Source organism: Nuphar pumila, chromosome 3 (assembly GCF_984573655.1).
Source record: "Nuphar pumila chromosome 3, dmNupPumi1.hap1.1, whole genome shotgun sequence".
Lineage (NCBI taxonomy): Eukaryota > Viridiplantae > Streptophyta > Magnoliopsida > Nymphaeales > Nymphaeaceae > Nuphar > Nuphar pumila.
Window position 1 is genome coordinate 40,794,249 of NC_143251.1, and position 18,678 is coordinate 40,812,926.

Here is an 18,678-nt window from a genome sequence, read left to right on the forward strand (position 1 = left end):
GCTCCCCATGGAGTCGTTGGGAGCCCCCAACGGTCACAAATGTGACCGTTGGGGGCCCCATCGACTCCATAGTGGGGCCCCTTATGTGGCTGGAAATAAAACAAAAAATATAAAAAATAAAGTGCAAAATAAATACAAAAAGAAAAACAAAAAAGACAAGTACCCCTATCGGGTACTTGTGAAATGTCTAAAATACCCCTAGTGGGTATGCTTAGACAATATATATATATAGATTACATATGTATTTTAGCTCATCCATGATATTGAAGAGTCACCTAAGAATATGCAAAATCCAGTTGTAAAATGCTTGTCTTGTGATACTCTTCCAAAATATACATCACAATAAGCCTTTAACTCTATTGCAGATGAAACAGAAAAGAATTAAGACATAATGCATGGTGCCTCCGACATATCTAATGATCCTCATTCCTCAGTGTCGTTGCCAAGTGAGATGATCTAAGGACCCTCATGAATTGGCTCACCACATGCACTACAAAGGTAAGATCTGGTCTAGAGATGGTCAAGTAAATCAAGTTTCCTACCAATTGTTTGTATACTGTAGGATCATCAAGAATCTCACCATCTGTATGCTTCAGTTTGCAGTTGGCTTTCATGAGAGTAACTGCTTGCTTTTTATCCCCAGCTAGCTTTGCCTTGCTGATCAAATTTTCTGCATACTTATGTTCTGTCGACAAATAGCCTCTCTGAGTCTCTCTAAGTATGCAACTTTAAGTCCCCTGAAAATAGTTCAATTTGCCCAACTCTTTCATCTTAAAGTTTTTTGTCAATTGAGTCTTCACTTCCTCAGTCGTAATCCTATTGTCTCTAACAATGACCATGTCATCTACATGCAACATGAGTATGCATTGCCCTCTATTGGAAGCAGTCACAAATAAAGCAGGATCATGAAAATTTTACTTGAAACCTAATCTCTTAAGAATTGAACTGAATTTGTCAAACCAAGCTCTTGGGGATTGCTTCAAGCTATACAAAGTAACAAAACTATATTTAACCTACATACTCTTCCCTCCTTATCAATAATCCCTTGGGGTAGTCTTCCCTCCTACATACTATTATGTAAACTTCTTCTTTCAAATCTCCGTTTAGAAACACATTCTTGACATTAAGCTGCCATAAATCCCATCTTCTAACTGTAGCAACTGCCAATAATGTCCTCATAGTGGTTATATGAGAAACATGAGCAAAGTTCTTAGCGAAGTCTATCCCATACTGCTAACTATACCTTTTCGCTACGAGTCGATCTTTGTACTTTTCTATCAATCTATCAACTGTGGTCTTAATTTTGTATACCCACTTGCACCCAACTATATTTTTCCCTTCTAGAAGCTTAACTAACATTCTTCTCTTTGCTTTGGTTAGCTTAAGAGTCATACACAACATCGGAGGGCCAAGGGATTAGAGGTGGGCAATGCACCTTGTGGTAATGATTAATGAATGAGTCAATTTTGTGGTATCAGAGACTCTGCCATATTGATTGTTCTAGGTTGCAACATTTGATATATGCTAGGAGTTTAGGCGAGCCATAGTTGTTCGTGTCAAGGCATGTTTAGGAATTTGAAAGTTAAAGGATGGCGAAGGGTCATGCTTTGCCATTTGACACTAGAGACTGGGAAGCTGTGTTCGTCTGATCTTGTTCATTCAGATGTGCGGGGTCCCTCACCAGTATTGTCCAAAGGAGGTTCGTTGTATTTTGTCACATTTATTGATGATTGCACAAAATATGCTTAAGTATATTTCATGATAAGTAGGTGTTAACTTTTTGAGATCTTCAATTTTTTTTTTTGCTATGATTGAAATTCAATTTGCAGCTAAGATTTAACTCTTTGACTGATTCAATAGGCATATTTTGGAGACTACTAGAGCTCTTCTCTTTGGTAGATGTGTGCCAAAAATATATTGGGTTGATGTTGTTTATGTGACTATCTACTAGATAAATCGTATGCCTTTGGGTGTTCTCAAAGGTATATCTCCTTTTCGGAAATTGTATGAAATTGTTTCGAACTATAAAAATGATTTAAGTGTTGGATGTACCTATTTTGTGTTTTTACTTGATAGACAGAGATAAATTCTCTCAAAGCTGCTAAGTGCTGCTTGGGTTTTTTGAATGGGCAAAAAGCCCATAAGTGCTATGATCCGATTGAAAGAAAAGTTTAGATATCTAGAATTGTCTTCTATGAATTGTCACAAACTGATGTTTATGCTTTAGTGAGCCACTTATGGGCAAGTGAACACTGTGAGAATATGACCTCTTATGGGTCAACACAAGAAAACACAAGAATAAGCCACTTAAGGGCTGATAACACATAAAAAACAAGAAATATTATTAGGGTACAACCCTTTGCGATTACATAAGATGAGAGAGAGGGTACTTCACAAGGCTCATAGAGAGCCGTTGGGTAGGGTCCAACGACTCCCTATTAATTCCCAAAAATTCCATGATGGCTGGGAATATTTACATAAAGAGGAATAAAAAAAAAAAAATAAAAAAAAAAAAATAAAAAAATAAAAAAATAAAAAAATAAAAAAATAAAAAAGATAAAAACACACTTAGTTCTGTCATAATGTGAAAAGACAAAAATAACCCTAAATTTACAAATATACAAAAATGTACAGAAATATATATGTAAACATATACATAAATATATATATATATATATATATATAAATATATATTAACACTCCCTCAAACTTTGGTGGGATAATCGAAAGTTTGTCCAATAAGAAATGAAACCTTGGGGAAGACAAGGTTTTTTTAAAGAAGTTTGCACACTCATATTTTGAAGTCACATATGGCAGTGAAATGGTCTTCAAAAATTCTTTGCGAGCATAATAACAATCCATCTCAATATGTTTAGTGTGTTAATGAAAAATATGATTTAGATAACACTCTTGTTATCACAACATAGTCTTGACTCTTGATGGCTCTATCATGATTACTCCCATATCCTTGAGAATGTTAAAATCCAGTATGCGTATGGATTTGGATCCAGATCCATACGCACGTTAAATAACACACGCACAATGCAGTTTCATTAATGGCATTTTTGTAATATTGTCTATTGTATATTTGCTTTTACTTTATAAGGATTAGGGCTCGGTGGTCGTGAGTGCTTGAGCCGCCCCAGCCATTGTACATCTCTCTCTCTTCCTCTCTCTCCGCTTTCTGTTTTCTATGCAGATTGGACTGCGGTAGAGTCTTCTCAAGACATCTTATATGGTATCAAAGCTAAGGTTGCAGAACCCTACCAGAGAATCGTTTTAACGAGATCTTCGTTTCCTGTGGTATCTTTTAAATCTAAATCCCTGTCGGTAAAGTTTCTGGCCCTCTTTTCCTTCGATTCAAAGCATCACGCACAACCCTCGATATTCTTTTCTTAAACCTCTACCGTAAGTTCCCTTAATTCTTTTCCTTTTGCTGTACGTTTGTCGATTATGTTTTCTTTAACTTATCGTTATTTGTCTTTTGTCCCTAAGTCAATAAGTTATATCAGATAATCAATATCGTTGCTCTATTCTGCGTTTCTTTTTCTCTTTTCCTTGACGTCATTGGTATCAGGTTGTGATTTCCCTTTTTAATCTACAACTTACACGAGTCTGAATCGTTTCCTTTGTATTCCAGATATAACAGTGACTGACGTTCAGCAATATAAAATAATAATAATAATAATAATAACAATAATAATAATAATAATAATAATAATAATAATAATAATAATAATAATAATAAGAGGTCGTTTCTTCCCTTCCGACCTGTTTGCTTATTCGTTGTTTCATCAACATGGATTCCTTTTCGTCTTTCGGTCCCTCTGCAAATTTCTTAAATCAGCTTGTTACAGAAAAACTTACTCATTCTAATTTCTTGACATGGAAGAGACAAATACTTTCGTTTATACGAAGTCAGGATCTCGATGAACATCTGGATGGTTCTGTTCCTGTACCATCACGACTTATTTTGCAGGAAACCAATGATGAGAAGGGTGACATCCTTACCAAATCTATTAAAAATCCAGAGTATACAGCTTGGAGAAAGCGGGATCAATCTTTGGTTGCTTATATTACGTCAACACTCTCTTAAGAAGTGTTGGCGATTCTTTCAGATGATTGCACTGTAGTAGAACTATGAAGTAAGCTCTCTTAGACATACTCTTAGATATCAGAAGCTCGGGTTATGTACTTGAAAAATGAGTTTCAGAGTTTGAAGGCTCAATGACAGTTATGGAATACATAGGCCGCATGAAGAGTATCACTGACCAACTGATTGTTATTGGAAGTGCTATTTCAGATAAAGATAAAGTACAACTTCTTAATGGATTGGGCCCTGATTTTGACATGTTTACCACAACTTTATCATGTCTTCCGCACTTGCCCAACTTTGATGATCTTCAGGCAAAACTTCTTTAGCATGAGATGATTATGAAACAAAGGGCAGAAGAAAATGAATTAGCCCGTTCTCACTCAGTTTTGGCCATGGGCACTTCTGTTGGCTTTGGACGAGGATACAACGACAATCAAGGAGGCAGGAGCCGATGACGTTTTGGGCAGGGAGGACGTGGTATTTTGCCTACACCTAATAGTTCAGGTGTCTTTAATGCAGGGAATCAGAGGAGAGTGCCCACTTGCTTCTTATGTAACAAACGAGGACATGTGAAAGCCGATTGCTGGTTTAATTTGCAGAACAAAGGAAAAATAAACAAAATTGAAAATAAGCCAGCTATGATTATGGACTCGAAAGCACCATCTGCAGATGTGCAACAACTTTTACTATCTACATTATCACAAATGACGATCAAGCAAAATGAACAAGGAGAATGGTATGTTGATTCTGGTGCTACCACACATGTCACGGGTAATGCGGGTAAGCTATCTCACTTATTGCCTTATCTTGAAAAAGGTAGTATAGTTGCGGGAGATGAAACTTATCACTCCATCATTCATATTGGCAATGCACATATTCCTCTGTCAAAGTCCTCACTTCACTTGTCCAATGTCCTTCTTGCTCCTAATATTAAAAAGAACATTGTCTCTGTGGCTAAACTTGTTGACGATATGAATTCTTCAGTCGAATTTACTTCCTCCTCTGTTTATGTTAAGGATCTTCGAACGAAGGAGACGTTCGCTAAGGGGGAGCGACGAGAAAACATGTACGTCTTCAACGAGATTCCCTCAGTTCCAGTTCTCCAGTTGGAGCCGTCCAAGCATTCTTCAGTATCTTCGCCTTCAGAGTCTTTGTCTTTCCGTCCATTAGAAAATTTTGATTCATCTCATTGTAATAAGCTAGATATCTGGCACAGTCCCTTGGGACATTGTAGTCGGGGTTTCATTGAAAAACTTGTATTTGATGGTCTTGTTCCAAAGTCTAGTTTATGTTCCTTTTTAGAGAATAAAAGATGTTCATCTTGTGCACTCTGCAAAAGCCATGTTCTTCTTTTTCATGTTATCAATAAAAGAGCTTCAAAGCCATTTGAAATTGTTTCTTTCGATGTTTGGGGACCTGCTCCTATTCCTTCTCTCTCTGGCCGCCGCTACTATGTTATATTTATTGATTCTTATTCTCGCTATACTTGGATATATTTCTTGAAACATAAGCTTGAAGTTTTTCGAATATTTCAGGAATTCCATTCGATGGTCAACACAAAGTTTTCCTGTAATATTGTGCATTTACAATGTGATGGTGGAGGAGAGTATTCATCGAATGAGTTTATTGCTTTTCTTCGAGATAAAGGCATAAGTCGACAAGTTTCTTGCCCCCATACCCCTCAACAAAATGGGGTTGCAGAGAGGAAACATCGGCATATTGTCGAAAGTGCGATGAGCATGTTACATGACAACAATATGCCCATTGGTCTTTGGACAGAAGTTTTTCACACATCTGTTCATATCATAAATCGTCTTCCTATGACACTTCTGGATCAGAAATCCCCTTATTATACTTTATTTGGGCAACATCCCTCTTATGATGAGCTGCATGTTTTTGGTTGCGTATGTTATGTACATATTGATTCATCTTTGCGAAATAAGTTCCAGGACAAGGCCGCTAAGTGTCAATTTGTTGGGTATGCGGATGAATACAAAGGCTATCGATGCTATGACTCTACCGTAAAACGTATTAGGACCTCTCAGAATGTTGTTTTTGATGAACAAAATTTTCATATCAATGACTCTGAACCGTTGTCATCTCGAGCAGTAGAGGTGTATGATCCATGGATGAGCGCAACCCTTTTTGCCAATACAGGAGAGACATGTCAGGCGCCTTGTCCTTCATTCGACTTGAATAGGGAGTTGAGTAACACACCGATCCATGTCGAGCCATCCTTCGTTGAGCCACCTCCAGTTGAACGCTTTTCTGGACAGGTCTACACTAGAAGGGACAGAAATACAAGGTCGAGAGATCTGAAAATCGTTTCTAGTCATCCGGCTCAAAGGTCGTCATGCATCAGGCACCCTATTCAGCGATGGGTGAGTTATGAGACCTTTTCTCTTGATTTTCAGTTGTTTATGTCTCAACTCACAAAACAGAATGAACCTACTTGTTTTAATCAAGCTCTTCAATCCCGTCATTGGATTGAGGCTATGAATGAAGAAATGGGAGCTCTTCATGAGTGCCAGACTTGGGAAATAGTACCTCGGCCAGAAGGAAAGAATGTAGTTGGTTAAAAAAAAGGTTTATAAGACAAAATATAAGCCCGAAGGAAGTATTGACAGACATAAGGCACGACTTGTTGCTCGGGGATTCACACAACAATATGGTGAAGATTACGATGAAACTTTTAGTTCGGTTGTCAAAATGGGCACAATTCGTGTCATCATATCCTTAGCAAGGTGCAAAAGGATCCGACCCAATCCATGTAAAAAAAATGTGTACAATATACGTTATATTTTAATCGGGTCTGGATACACCAGACCCGGATCCAAACCTCTGTAAAAATTAAGTTATAAATGAATAGTTTAGGTCACGATTTCACACTGAAATTGTGACAGCCGCTCACCTCTTGCTTTCATCTCTTTATTTCTCTCTCTCTCTCTCTCTTTCTCAACGTAGGTACGGGTGGATTTCTAACATGGTATCAGAGCGAAGATCTGTCTAAGGGCAAAAAAAAAGGGAAGGAGGTTTCCGGCAGGTGCGACCATCAGAGTTTTGAGGTTTTTCTCCCTTTTTCTACTCTTCTTCGTTTCCTTCTCTCGTTCTTTTCCCTTTTCTATTTTTTTTTTGTGTACCCACATCGCACGTGGGCTTGCTTCTCTCTTGGATCTGAGATTCAGTTTTTCCCCCTTTTTCTACTCTTCTTCGTTTCCTTCTCTCGTTCTTTTCCCTTTTCTGATTTTTTTTTGTGTACCCACATCGCACGTGGGCTTGCTTCTCTCTTGGATATGAGATTCACGTGAATCCCGTTCACGTGAACCCAGATCGTAAAAAAAAAGAAGGGGTTGAGCATTTCGTGAGCACTCTTGCTGAATTTCATTCTCTATGGATCCTTATTCCTCCCAATCACATATTTCTTCAAGTTTTCTCAATCAACTCGTTTCTGAAAAGTTGAATACCTCAAACTTCTTGATTTGGAAGAGGCAAATCATTCCTTTTATAAGGAGCCAAGGTCTCTTAGGTCACCTGGATGGAACCACCCCAGTCCCACCAGAATTTGCTCCGAGAGAAGAGAAAGATGATCAAGGGGCGAGTTCGATCGTGTATGTCAAAAGTATAGAATTTCTCAATTGAGAAAAGAAGGATCAATCAATTGTTGCATACATCACCTCAACTCTGTCTCAAGAGGTCCTTGTTGCCATTCCCGACAATTGTACAACACTACAACTCTGGGAACGATTGGTTTAGACGCATTCGCAGGTTTCTCAAGCAAGGATGGTTTTTCTGAAAAGAGAATTTCAGCTGTTAAGAAAAGACTCCATGACCATCATGGAATATTTGAACAAGATAAAGATCAACTTGCAGTTATAGGATGTGCTGTAAGTGACAATGACATGGTGCAACAAACTCTGAGTGGATTGGGATCTGACTACAATATGATAGTCACTTCACTATTGTGCCTTCATGTTCTTCCTAACTTTGACGAGATACGAGCCAAATTGATCCAATATGAAATGACTCTGAAGGGATTCTCTGAAGAAACACACATTCACTCAAATTCTCAAGAAGTTTTTGCCACAGGCGTGATTTATGGTAAAGGACGGGGACGAGGAGGGCGAAGTGGATACAGAGGGCGTGGTCTGCTTCCCACTCCAAACATGTTAGCTCATGCGCAAGGACCAAGATCCATCCCTACTTGCTTCCTTTGTAACAAAAAGGGGCATATCAAGGCGAACTGCTAGCATAATCCAGAAAATAAAGGAAAGGGTCCACAGACAGAAACCAAAAGAAGATTCGCAAATACGAGAGACAGTGGAGAGATTAAAGATCTGCTGATATCTGCCTTGTCAGAGTTGAAATTGAAGCAGAATGACGAAGACACTTGGTTTGTTGACTCAGGGGCAGCGACTCATGTGACAGGCGATGCAGGTAAAATTTTTAACCCTATTCCTTATTTTGGAAAAAGTAAGATTGTCACTGGAGATGGATCCCATCATCCTGTTTCTCATGTTGGAAAAACTGTCATTTCCATGTCATATTCTACTCTTACTCTTTCTGACATTCTTCATGCTCCTGACATCAAGAAAAATATTGTCTCTGTTTCCAAACTTATTGATGATAATAATGCTTCAGTTGAATTTACCCCCTCTTCTGTGCAGGTCAAAGACCTACGCACGAGGGAAACATTCGTTGAAGGAAAGAGACGAGGCAATATGTATGTCTTTGAAGAAGCTCCATGTCATGCTGTCCGCCCTGTTCATCTGAATTCGAAGCCTTCATTAGAGTCATGTTCACCCTTTTATGCTAATGTTTTTAGTATTTCTGAATGTAATAAGCCATTCTTATGGCATAGTCGATTAGGACATTGTGGGGGTCATTTTTATTGAAAAACTTGTCTCTAATAATCTCATTCAAAAAGAAAGTCTCAATGGGGATGAAAGCAGTCGTAAGTGTTCCAGTTGCCTTTCATGCAAGAGTCATGTATTGCCTTTTCATTCAATTAATAAGAGAGCTTCAAAACCTTTTGAGATTATTTGTTCTGATGTATGGGGACCCGCCCCAATTGTCTCTGGATCTGGAAGCAGATACTACCTAATCTTTGTTGATAGTTATTTTCGATACACTTGGATATATTTCATAAAAAATAAGTCAGAAGTCTTCTCTTTGTTTCAAAATTTTCTTTCCTTGGTCAAAAATTAATTCTCTGAGTCTATTTAATTTTTCCAATGTGATGGAGGTGGGGAATTCTCATCCTGTGATTTTATTTATTTTCTTCGAAATAACGGAACAGGAAGAAGGGTGTTCTGCCCTCACACTCAACAAAATGAAATTGCTGAACGAAAACATAGACATATCGTTGAAAGTGCCATGAGTATGCTTCATTAGAGTAATATCTGCCCTCACACTCAACAAAATGGAATTGCTGAACGAAAACATAGACATATCGTTGAAAGTGCCATGAGTATGCTTCATGACAGTAATCTTCCCATCAACCTCTGGATAGAAGCTTTCCATTCTGCCGTGCATGTGATAAATAGACTGCCCATGGTTGTTCTGGAAAATAAGTCTCCTTATCACTGTCTTTTTGGAGCTTATCCTAGTTATCATGATCTGCATGTTTTTGGATGTGTTTGCTATGTGCATATTGATCAGTCTCTGAGAAACAAGTTTCAGGACAAGGCCTAGAAGTGTAGGTTTGTGGGATATGCAGATGACTACAAAGGATATAGGTGTTATGATCCCACCAACAAACGTATCAGAATCTCAAGAAATGTTGTCTTTGATGAACAAAACTTTGATGACAGAGCTGACGCAACGAACATGCCAACTGAAGTTTACTATCCTTGGCTGAGTTCAGAACTTTTTGTTGGCTCCAATGAAGCATGTTCCTCAGATTGCGTGCAACAAGAAGAAGAGATGTTTGAGAACATTGGGACGTCGGGATCACAGAATGCAGAGGAAGTACCGGGCAGATACAAAGGTATTGTCTATTCTAGACAGCGACTGTCATTCAAATCATGTCTCAGTCGCCAATCCAACTTCTTCTCATACTCTTGAGGTCAGAAAATCAAACCGCATACAACATCCCATTGACAGGTGGGTTAGCTATAACAACTTCTCCTTGGATCTTCAACTCTTTTTAACTGCACTCAATAAGGAAGATGATCCCATTATGTACTATCAGGCAACCACTTCTACCAAATGGGTAGAAGCCATGAATGATGAAATGCAAGCCTTACATGAAGGTGGAACCTGGGAAGTTGTTCCCAGACCACCTGACAAAAATGTTGTCGGATGTAAATGGGTCTACAAAATAAAGTACAAGCCAGATGGAACCATTGAACGATATAAGGCAAGGCTTGTGGCAAAAGGATTCACTCAAGAAGCAGGGCAAGACTATAATGAGACCTTTGGTCCGGTTGTAAGAATGAGAACAATTCGAATTATTATTTCTCTGGCTGTTAAACATGGATGAAAGCTCAGTCAGCTCGATGTGAAAAATGCATTCTTGCATGGAGATTTGAAGAAGGAAGTATACATGGAGCAACCCCCTGGATATCAAGAATAAAATGGTAAAACCCATGTGTGCAGGTTAAACAGAGCTATCTATGGTCTGAAGCAAGCATCTCGCTCTTGGTTTGATAGCTTCTCGTTAGAGATTCAGAAACATGGATTTTCACGTTCCATGCTAAACTACTAATTTATTTTTAAAAGTCAGACTGTGACCACTCTATTATTAATTTATGTCAATGATATTATCATCACAGAAAACTCTACCTCTCACCGTCAAAAAGTAAAAGGCTTGCTAGGTCAAAGGTTCAAAATGAAAGATCTTGGAGTTCTACGTTATTTTCTTGGTGTAGAAGTTGATAACCAGACTCATGGTTTGACACTCACTCAACATAAGTACACCGTAGACGTTCTCAGCAAGGCAGGTATGAAAGACAGCAAACCTTTAGGAACTCCGAGTGTGCTTCATCAAAAACTTAGCGCTGATGATGGAGATCTGTGTGATAACCCTACCAGGTATCGAAGCATAATAGGAATGTTACAGTACCTCACATTCACTAGACTTGACATCGTTTATTCTGTCAATCAAGTGTCTCAATTTATGCATGCGCCACGTACTCGACATATGGAAGCGGTCATGAGAATCCTTAGATATCTGAAAGGGACTATTGGGGATGAATTGATATATTCACCACAGTCATGGCAAAGATGAGCACAAACTTACTGTATACTGTGATGCAGACTGGGCAGGAGATCCTGACGAACGAAGATCTACATCAGGATATTGTGTCTACATTGGAAGAAATTTAGTCTCTTGGAGTAGTAGAAAACAAAAGGCTATCGCTAGATCAAGCACTGAGGCTATGTATAGATCCATGGCTGCTGCTACTGCCGAAGTCACATGGATCAGTTATCTACTAACTGAAGTAGGAGAAAAGATCTCTCATACTACCTTGCTATGTGACAACCAAAGTGCTATCAACATGTCATTCAATCCAGTACATCACAGTCGTGCTAAGCGCATTGAGATTGACCAACACTTTGTGAGACAAAAGGTTGAAGAAAAAGAGATTGAACCTGAATTCATCAGTACTGAAAGACAAGTTGCAGACATATTTACCAAAGGGTTAACAAAGGATCGTTTTTGGATGCTTAAAGGCAAGTTGTTCATGGTCCAAAACCATGATCAACTTGAGGGGGGGGGGGGGGTGAAAAAGGTGCAAAAGGATCCGACCCGATCCATGTAAAAAAAATGTGTACAATATACGTTATATTTTAATCGGGTCTAGATACACCAGACCCGGATCCAAACCTCTGTAAAAATTAAGTCATAAATGAATAGTTTAGGTCACGATTTCACACTGAAATTGTGACAGCCGCTCACCTCTTGCTTGTAAAGAGTCTTACACACAATCAAGTCTACAAACAACTTGACAAAACATACATTCACCCAATATGGTAAACCAAAATAGCATACAAAATGCTCCACATCACAAACATAAGAATAGTGCATAAATACACTTGAATCTGAATATGTAAGAGGTAAAACCCTCTACCTTTATGTTTAAATTACAATGGGCAGCATGCCCTTATTTATAGAGAGATTACATGAGAGGAGCTATTGGAATAGCTGTTGGGCTACTCCCAACAACTCTAATTAGAGCCGTTGGGAGTAGCCCAACAACTCTATTCAAACAGTCAACATTTTGACTGTTTGACAGAACCTGACAAAAGGCTGTTGGCTGTTTTGACAGCCCAACAGCTCTAGTCCCTTATGACTGTTTGACAAAAAGACAAAAAAAGAAAGAAATAAAATTACAAAAATAAACAAATAAAAAAGTATTACAAGAATATAAGTATATACTTTAAATATATAGTTATATACATATACATACTCTTGTATTACAAAAAGTATGTATATATATATATTCAAGTATATACATATATATGTTATTTTCTAATAGTCTCTCTCAAACTTATGGTGAAATCACCGAAAGTTTGTCAAGTAAAAAGTTGAATCTTGGTGAGTACAGTGCCTTGGTGAAGAAGTCAGCAAGTTGATATTCTGATGTCACATAGGGAGGATCAATAGTCTTCTTTAAATATTCTTCACGAACAAAATGACAATCCATCTCTATATGCTTAGTTCTTTCATGAAACGTATGATTTCGAGCAATGTATATCGAACTCTTATTGTCACAACACAATCTTGTAGGATTCTGAAGGTGAATCCCCATATCTGAAATCAGTTGTTTGAGCCACACAACTTCCATAGTAGTAGTTGCCATTGCTCTATATTCAGCTTCTGTAGATGATAATGACACCTTTTGTTGTTTCTTGCACCTCCATGAAATCAAAGTTTCACCTAAAAATACACAAAAACCAGTTGTTGAGCGCCTGTTATTTGGATCTCCTCCCCAATCAGCATCAGAATATGCAATAAGATCTAAGGAGGAAGAAGAGGACAGAAAGACTCCCTTATTTATAGTGCCTCTGATGTCTTTAATAATTCTCATGACTGCACTCATATGAGCTGATGTTGGAGCATGTTGAAATTGACTGGCTATATGTACAGCATGGGCTATGTCTGGTCTTGTAATACTTAAATACATAAGAGATCCCACTAGTTGTCTGAAGGGAGTTGGATTGTCCAAAGGAACTCCATCACCGACTCACATTTTCATTCCGACAATCTCTGGAGTACCAACAACTTTATCATATGAAAGTCCTGACCTGTCAATAATATCTGAAACAAACTTTGTTTGTGACAATATGTATCCTCGGTTAGAGTATGCAACTTCTATACCAAGAAAGTATGTTAGAAACCCAAGATCTGTCATTTCAAAAGAAATTTTCAAAAACTGTTTTACTTTCTTGATTCCCTCCTTGTCACTACCTGTAATTAACATATCATCAACATATAAAAGTAAAATTATAATACCAGCAGAAGAGTTCTTGATAAACAAAGCTGTATCAGTATAGCATGGTTTAAAAGCATACCTTGTAATAACATTATTAAAAGTATCAAACCAAGCTTTAGGTGTTTGTTTGAGGCCATATAATGCCTTTTTTAATTTAAGCACTTTACCTGAAGAAATTATTATTCCAGGTGGAATATCCATATATACTTCCTCGTTGAGATTCCCATTTAAAAATGCATTTTTAACATCCATTTGAAATATATTCTAATTTTTAATAGCTGAAATAGCTACAAGCATTCGAATAGTGGTCATTCTGGCAACAAGGGCAAAAGTTTCTTCGTAATCTACTCCGTATTCTTGAGAATATCCTTTGGCAACTAGCCTGGCTTTATGCCTTTCCAAGGATTCATCACTTTCGGTTTTTACTTTAAAAACCCATCTACAACCTATTGTCTTCTTTCCCATAGGTAAATCCAGAATTTTCCAAGTATTAGCATCTTTAAGAGCTTCTAATTCTATGTGCATAGCTTTTATCCATTCAGGTAAATTTTTTGCTTCATTGTAACATGAGGGTTCAAAATATGAGTGGATAGCTATAAGACATGCTCTATGTTTAGGAGGGAATGAAAATTTCTGATGCTTCATGATTACTTTGATTTACACCTTCATTGGATGCATTTCGATTTCTTCTAGTGTATACTATTGGTTCAACTGTTGTTCTATTTTCAATAAGAGGTTCTACATAAATATTTTCATCATTAGACAATAGTTTAAACAAGAAAGAATAATAAGAGTTTATGTCTTCCGACACGTTTTCTTCAAATCCACTTTCATTTTCAACAAAATTAACATTCCTTGAAATGAGAAGTTTATCATTTTTGGTATCATAACATTTAAATCCTTTTTGTGTTTCTGAATAACCAATGAACGCACATGAAATAGCTTTAGAAGATAGTTTATCTCCTTTATCATTCAAAACATAACATTTGCAACCAAAGATTCTCAGTCTTTGATAGTCAGGTTGATATTTGAATAATTTTTCAAAAGGAATTTCATTAGATAAAGTTTTGGAAGGCATCCTATTTATAAGATTGCAGCTTTAGCCCAAAGATTTTTTGAAACATTTTTAGCAATAAGAAGAGTCCTTGTAGTTTCCATAATATGTCTGTGTTTCCTTTTTGAAATTCCATTTTGTTGCGGGGTTCTAGGACATGATCTTTGATGTAAAATTCCTTCGTTTTCTAAAAATTGTTTAAACTCATTTGACAAGTATTCTCCTCCAGAGTCAGTTCTGAGAATTTTGAGTTTACTTTCAAATTGATTTTTAATCATGTTATGGAATGTTTTGAAGGTTGCAAATATATCTGATTTATACTTAAGAAAGTAAATCCAACAATATCTAGTGAAGTCATAAATAAACACAACATAGTAGGAGAATCCTCCTTTAGAGGCTACAGGAGCAGGACCCCATACATTCGAATGAACTAATTCAAAAGGCATTGAGGAGTAAAAAGTTCTTTGACCATAAGGCAAGACTGTCATTTTACCAAGTAAACATTCTTTGCATTCAAAATTATCTTTACAAAGATTCTTCATAATAGGTACAAAATTTAATTTCCTTATATTTGGATGCCCAAGTCTATGATGCCAAGTCCGTATGTCTTTTGTTTGGGCAGTGTTGCAAAATGATTCCTTTGGAATACAAAAGAAATCCATATAATAGAGATCTCCTTGCCTAGAACCTTCCCCAATCAATTTTCCGGACTGGCGATCCTGCACCCAACATTTACTTGATGAGAAAATGACATCACATCCATGATCCGAGATTTGAGAAACAGAAAATAGATTAAGATGAAGTTTTGGTATAAGTCTTATTTTCGGAATATAAAAGTTATGTTTTGGCAAATCATTTTTAAAAATTCCAACACCCTCTATTTCCAAGGCAGTACCATCGGCAGTGGAAACAAATAATGCATTTGAATTAGGTTGACATTCGGATAGTATAGATCTACGTGGGGTCATATGAAAAGAAGCTCTTGAATCAAGAAGCCAAGAGCACATACCAGGAGTAGAAGATGTTGCAATGGCCGCTCCTGAGGTAGATCCTTTAAGCAGCGGTTGCAATGCCTCTGGCAGTTGAGATAATGATTTGGTGAGGTCTTTGAGATTCAAAGTATCTTCATCTTGTTTTGATGGTGCAGCCGCAACACGCTTTTCTTGAGGCCTATATTTGTATCTAGGACATTGAGGCCTAATATGACCGGGCTCATTACAATTATGGCAAACGATTTTTGATTCTCCTCGATTCTTATTAAAATGAGGAGGTTTATATGGCTTGATATAGTGTCCTGGTTTTGATGCGGCAAGTGCGCAATACTCTTCTTGACCATTGCTAGAAGTAGCAAGCACACTAATATTTTTACTCATGTTTAGTCTAGTCTCTTCTCCACTAAGTTTAGTGAGAATCTCATGAATAGGAGAAGGTGATGAAGATGATAGCAAGGAGGCCCTTGTTTGTTCAAACTCGGGTCTCAAACCATAGAGAAAAGCGAAAAGTCTCTCTTCTTCAACTTGAACTCTCCGCATTTCCATACACTTTCCTTCCCATTTGGGTTCAAATTGGGCAAGTTGGGTCCAAATGGAAGATAACTCCATAAAATAATCTCTTACATTCTTATCTCCTTATTTAATGTTTCTAACTTTTTCTTGGAGATAATACTTGTGAGCCATATCTTTTTCGGTAAACATACCTCTAAGATATTCCCATGCTTCATTTGCCTTTTTGTAACACAAAAGGTTTGAGGCAATTTTTGTCTCAACTCTACTAAGCATCCATGAAAGAATTTTGGCATTTTTCATTTCCCATTTATCTAATTTTTTGTAGTATTCTTCCATGGCTTTGTTTTTTTTCTTCAAGACTAGTCTCAACGTCATTTTCACCTAATGTAATTTTGGGAGTGAGTTCAAGAATAATACCTCTTACAAATCCCCACAAACCTTGACCCTTGATGAATGTCTCCAAGTGTCCCGCCCAAATGTTATAGTTGCTTCCTTCAAGTTTGAATGGCGGAATGAAGTTGGAGTTGCTTGTATTGTGCGAAAAAAATTTACCCATGATGAATCCAAAGAAAAAAAAGAACCACCAATCACGAAAGAGAGAAGACATGCTTTACGAGGCAGCTCACCAATGCACGGTTGATCATACACCAAGCTCTGATACCATGTAAAGAGTCTTACACACAATCAAGTCTACAAACAACTTGACAAAACATACATTCACCCAATATGGTAAACCAAAATAGCATACAAAATGCTCCACAACACAAACATAAGAATAGTGCATAAATGCACTTGAATCTGAATATGTAAGAGGTAAAACCCTCTACCTTTATGTTTAAATTATAATGGGCAGCATGCCCTTATTTATAGAGAGATTACATGAGAGGAGCTATTGGAATAGCTGTTGGGATACTCCCAACAACTCTAATTAGAGCCGTTGGGAGTAGCCCAACAGCTCTATTCAAACAGTCAACATTTTGACAGAACCTGACAAAAAGGCTGTTGGCTGTTTTGATAGCCCAACAGCTCTAGTCACTTATGACGGTTTGACAAAAAGACAAAAAAAAGAAAGAAATAAAATTACAAAAATAAATAAATAAAAAGTATTACAAGAATATAAGTATATACTTTAAATATATAGTTATATACATATACATACTCTTGTATTACGAAAAGTATGTATATATATATATATTCAAGTATATACATATATATGTTATTTTCTAACATTGCTTTCATCTCTTCGTTTCTCTCTCTCTCTCTCTTTCTCAACGTAGGTACGGGTGGATTTCTAACACAGTCGACCGAGGATGGAAGCTTAGTCAGATGGATGTTAAAAATGCATTCTTGCATGGGGCTCTAAAGGAGGAAGTATATATGGAGCAACCTCCTGGGTATGCCGAGAAGGATCCTATTGCCTGGGTGTGCAAGATAAGGAAATCTCTATATGGGTTGAAACAAGCGTCTCGTTCTTGGTTTGAAAGTTTCTCCATGCAAATTCAAGGCTACGTCTTTAGAAGATGCTATCTGGACCACTCGCTCTTTATTTACCGGGAGACAGACATAGTTGCACTTCTTATATATGTTGATGATATTGTGATCACAGAGAGCTCAGATAATCATGTGCAAGAAGTGAAGCGGTTTTTGATGAAAACTTTCAAAATGAAAGATTTAGGGGAGTTGAGATACCTCATTGGTGTAGAGGTTGACAGAAAAGAAAACACATTGACACTCATGTAATAGAAGTACACTCTTGATCTTCTGGAAAGAGCCTGGATGACGAATTGCAAACCTGTCAACACTCCGAGTGTACTACAAAGGCTGAGCTCTGAAGATGGCCACCTTTGTATCAATCCTACACCGTATAGAAGTCTCGTAGGGATGCTGCAGTATTTGACTTTTACCAGACCTGATATAGTTTATGCTCTCAATCAGGTATCTCAGTTTATGCATGCTCCAACAAAAGGTCATATGGAACCTGTGAAGCGTATTCTACGCTATTTGAAAGGAACTATAGGAGACAGACTTGTTTATCGCAAAAACGATAACCTACATATAGGACATGAACTCATCACTTATACAGACGCAGATTGGGCAGGGGATCCAGATGAGAGACGATCCGTCTCTGGATACTGTGTATACATTGGACACTATTTAGTGTCTTGGAGCAGTAAAAAAATAAAAGGCAGTGGCACGATCGAGTACAAAGGAAGAATACAGGTCGATGGCCACAGACACGACAAAAGTTACATGGATTAGACACTTATTGAGTGACCTTGGAGAGACAATTATTCGATCATTTATCCTATGCGACAATCAAAGCGCAATCAATATTGCATGCAACCCTATTCAGCATAGCAGAACGAAGCATATTGAGATTGATCAACATTTTATACGGCAGAAAGTCGAGATGAAAGAGATAGAACTACGTCATGTTCGAACAGAAGATCAAGTGGCAGACTTGTTTACCAAGGGGTTAACATGACGTCAATTTTGGCTATTGAAGAGTAAGTTGTACATGCTCCAAAACCACGTACAACTTGAGGGAGGGTGTTAAAATACAATATGCGTATGGATCTGGATCCA

The 18,678-nt window shown here is 37.5% G+C and overlaps 1 protein-coding gene across 5 annotated transcripts in view; it reads left to right on the forward strand.

Moving 5' to 3' along the window:
- Positions 1–18,678, forward strand: part of LOC149842682 (plant UBX domain-containing protein 8-like) — a 43,744-nt gene that overhangs the window by 15,247 nt on the left and 9,819 nt on the right. The window contains exon 9 of one of the 5 annotated variants that reach the window (XR_016430800.1): positions 1,381–1,699. The exons of 3 other annotated variants lie outside the window; for them this stretch is intronic. Coding sequence is in view for 1 of the 2 variants with exons in the window: in XM_089999358.1 (XP_089855484.1) it covers positions 8,761–8,988 (228 nt within the window). In the remaining variant the exon portion in view is untranslated. Of the gene's footprint in view, positions 1–1,380; positions 1,700–8,760; positions 9,004–18,678 lie in introns of those variants that run through there. One more of the 5 variants, XM_089999358.1, reaches the window with a different exon arrangement.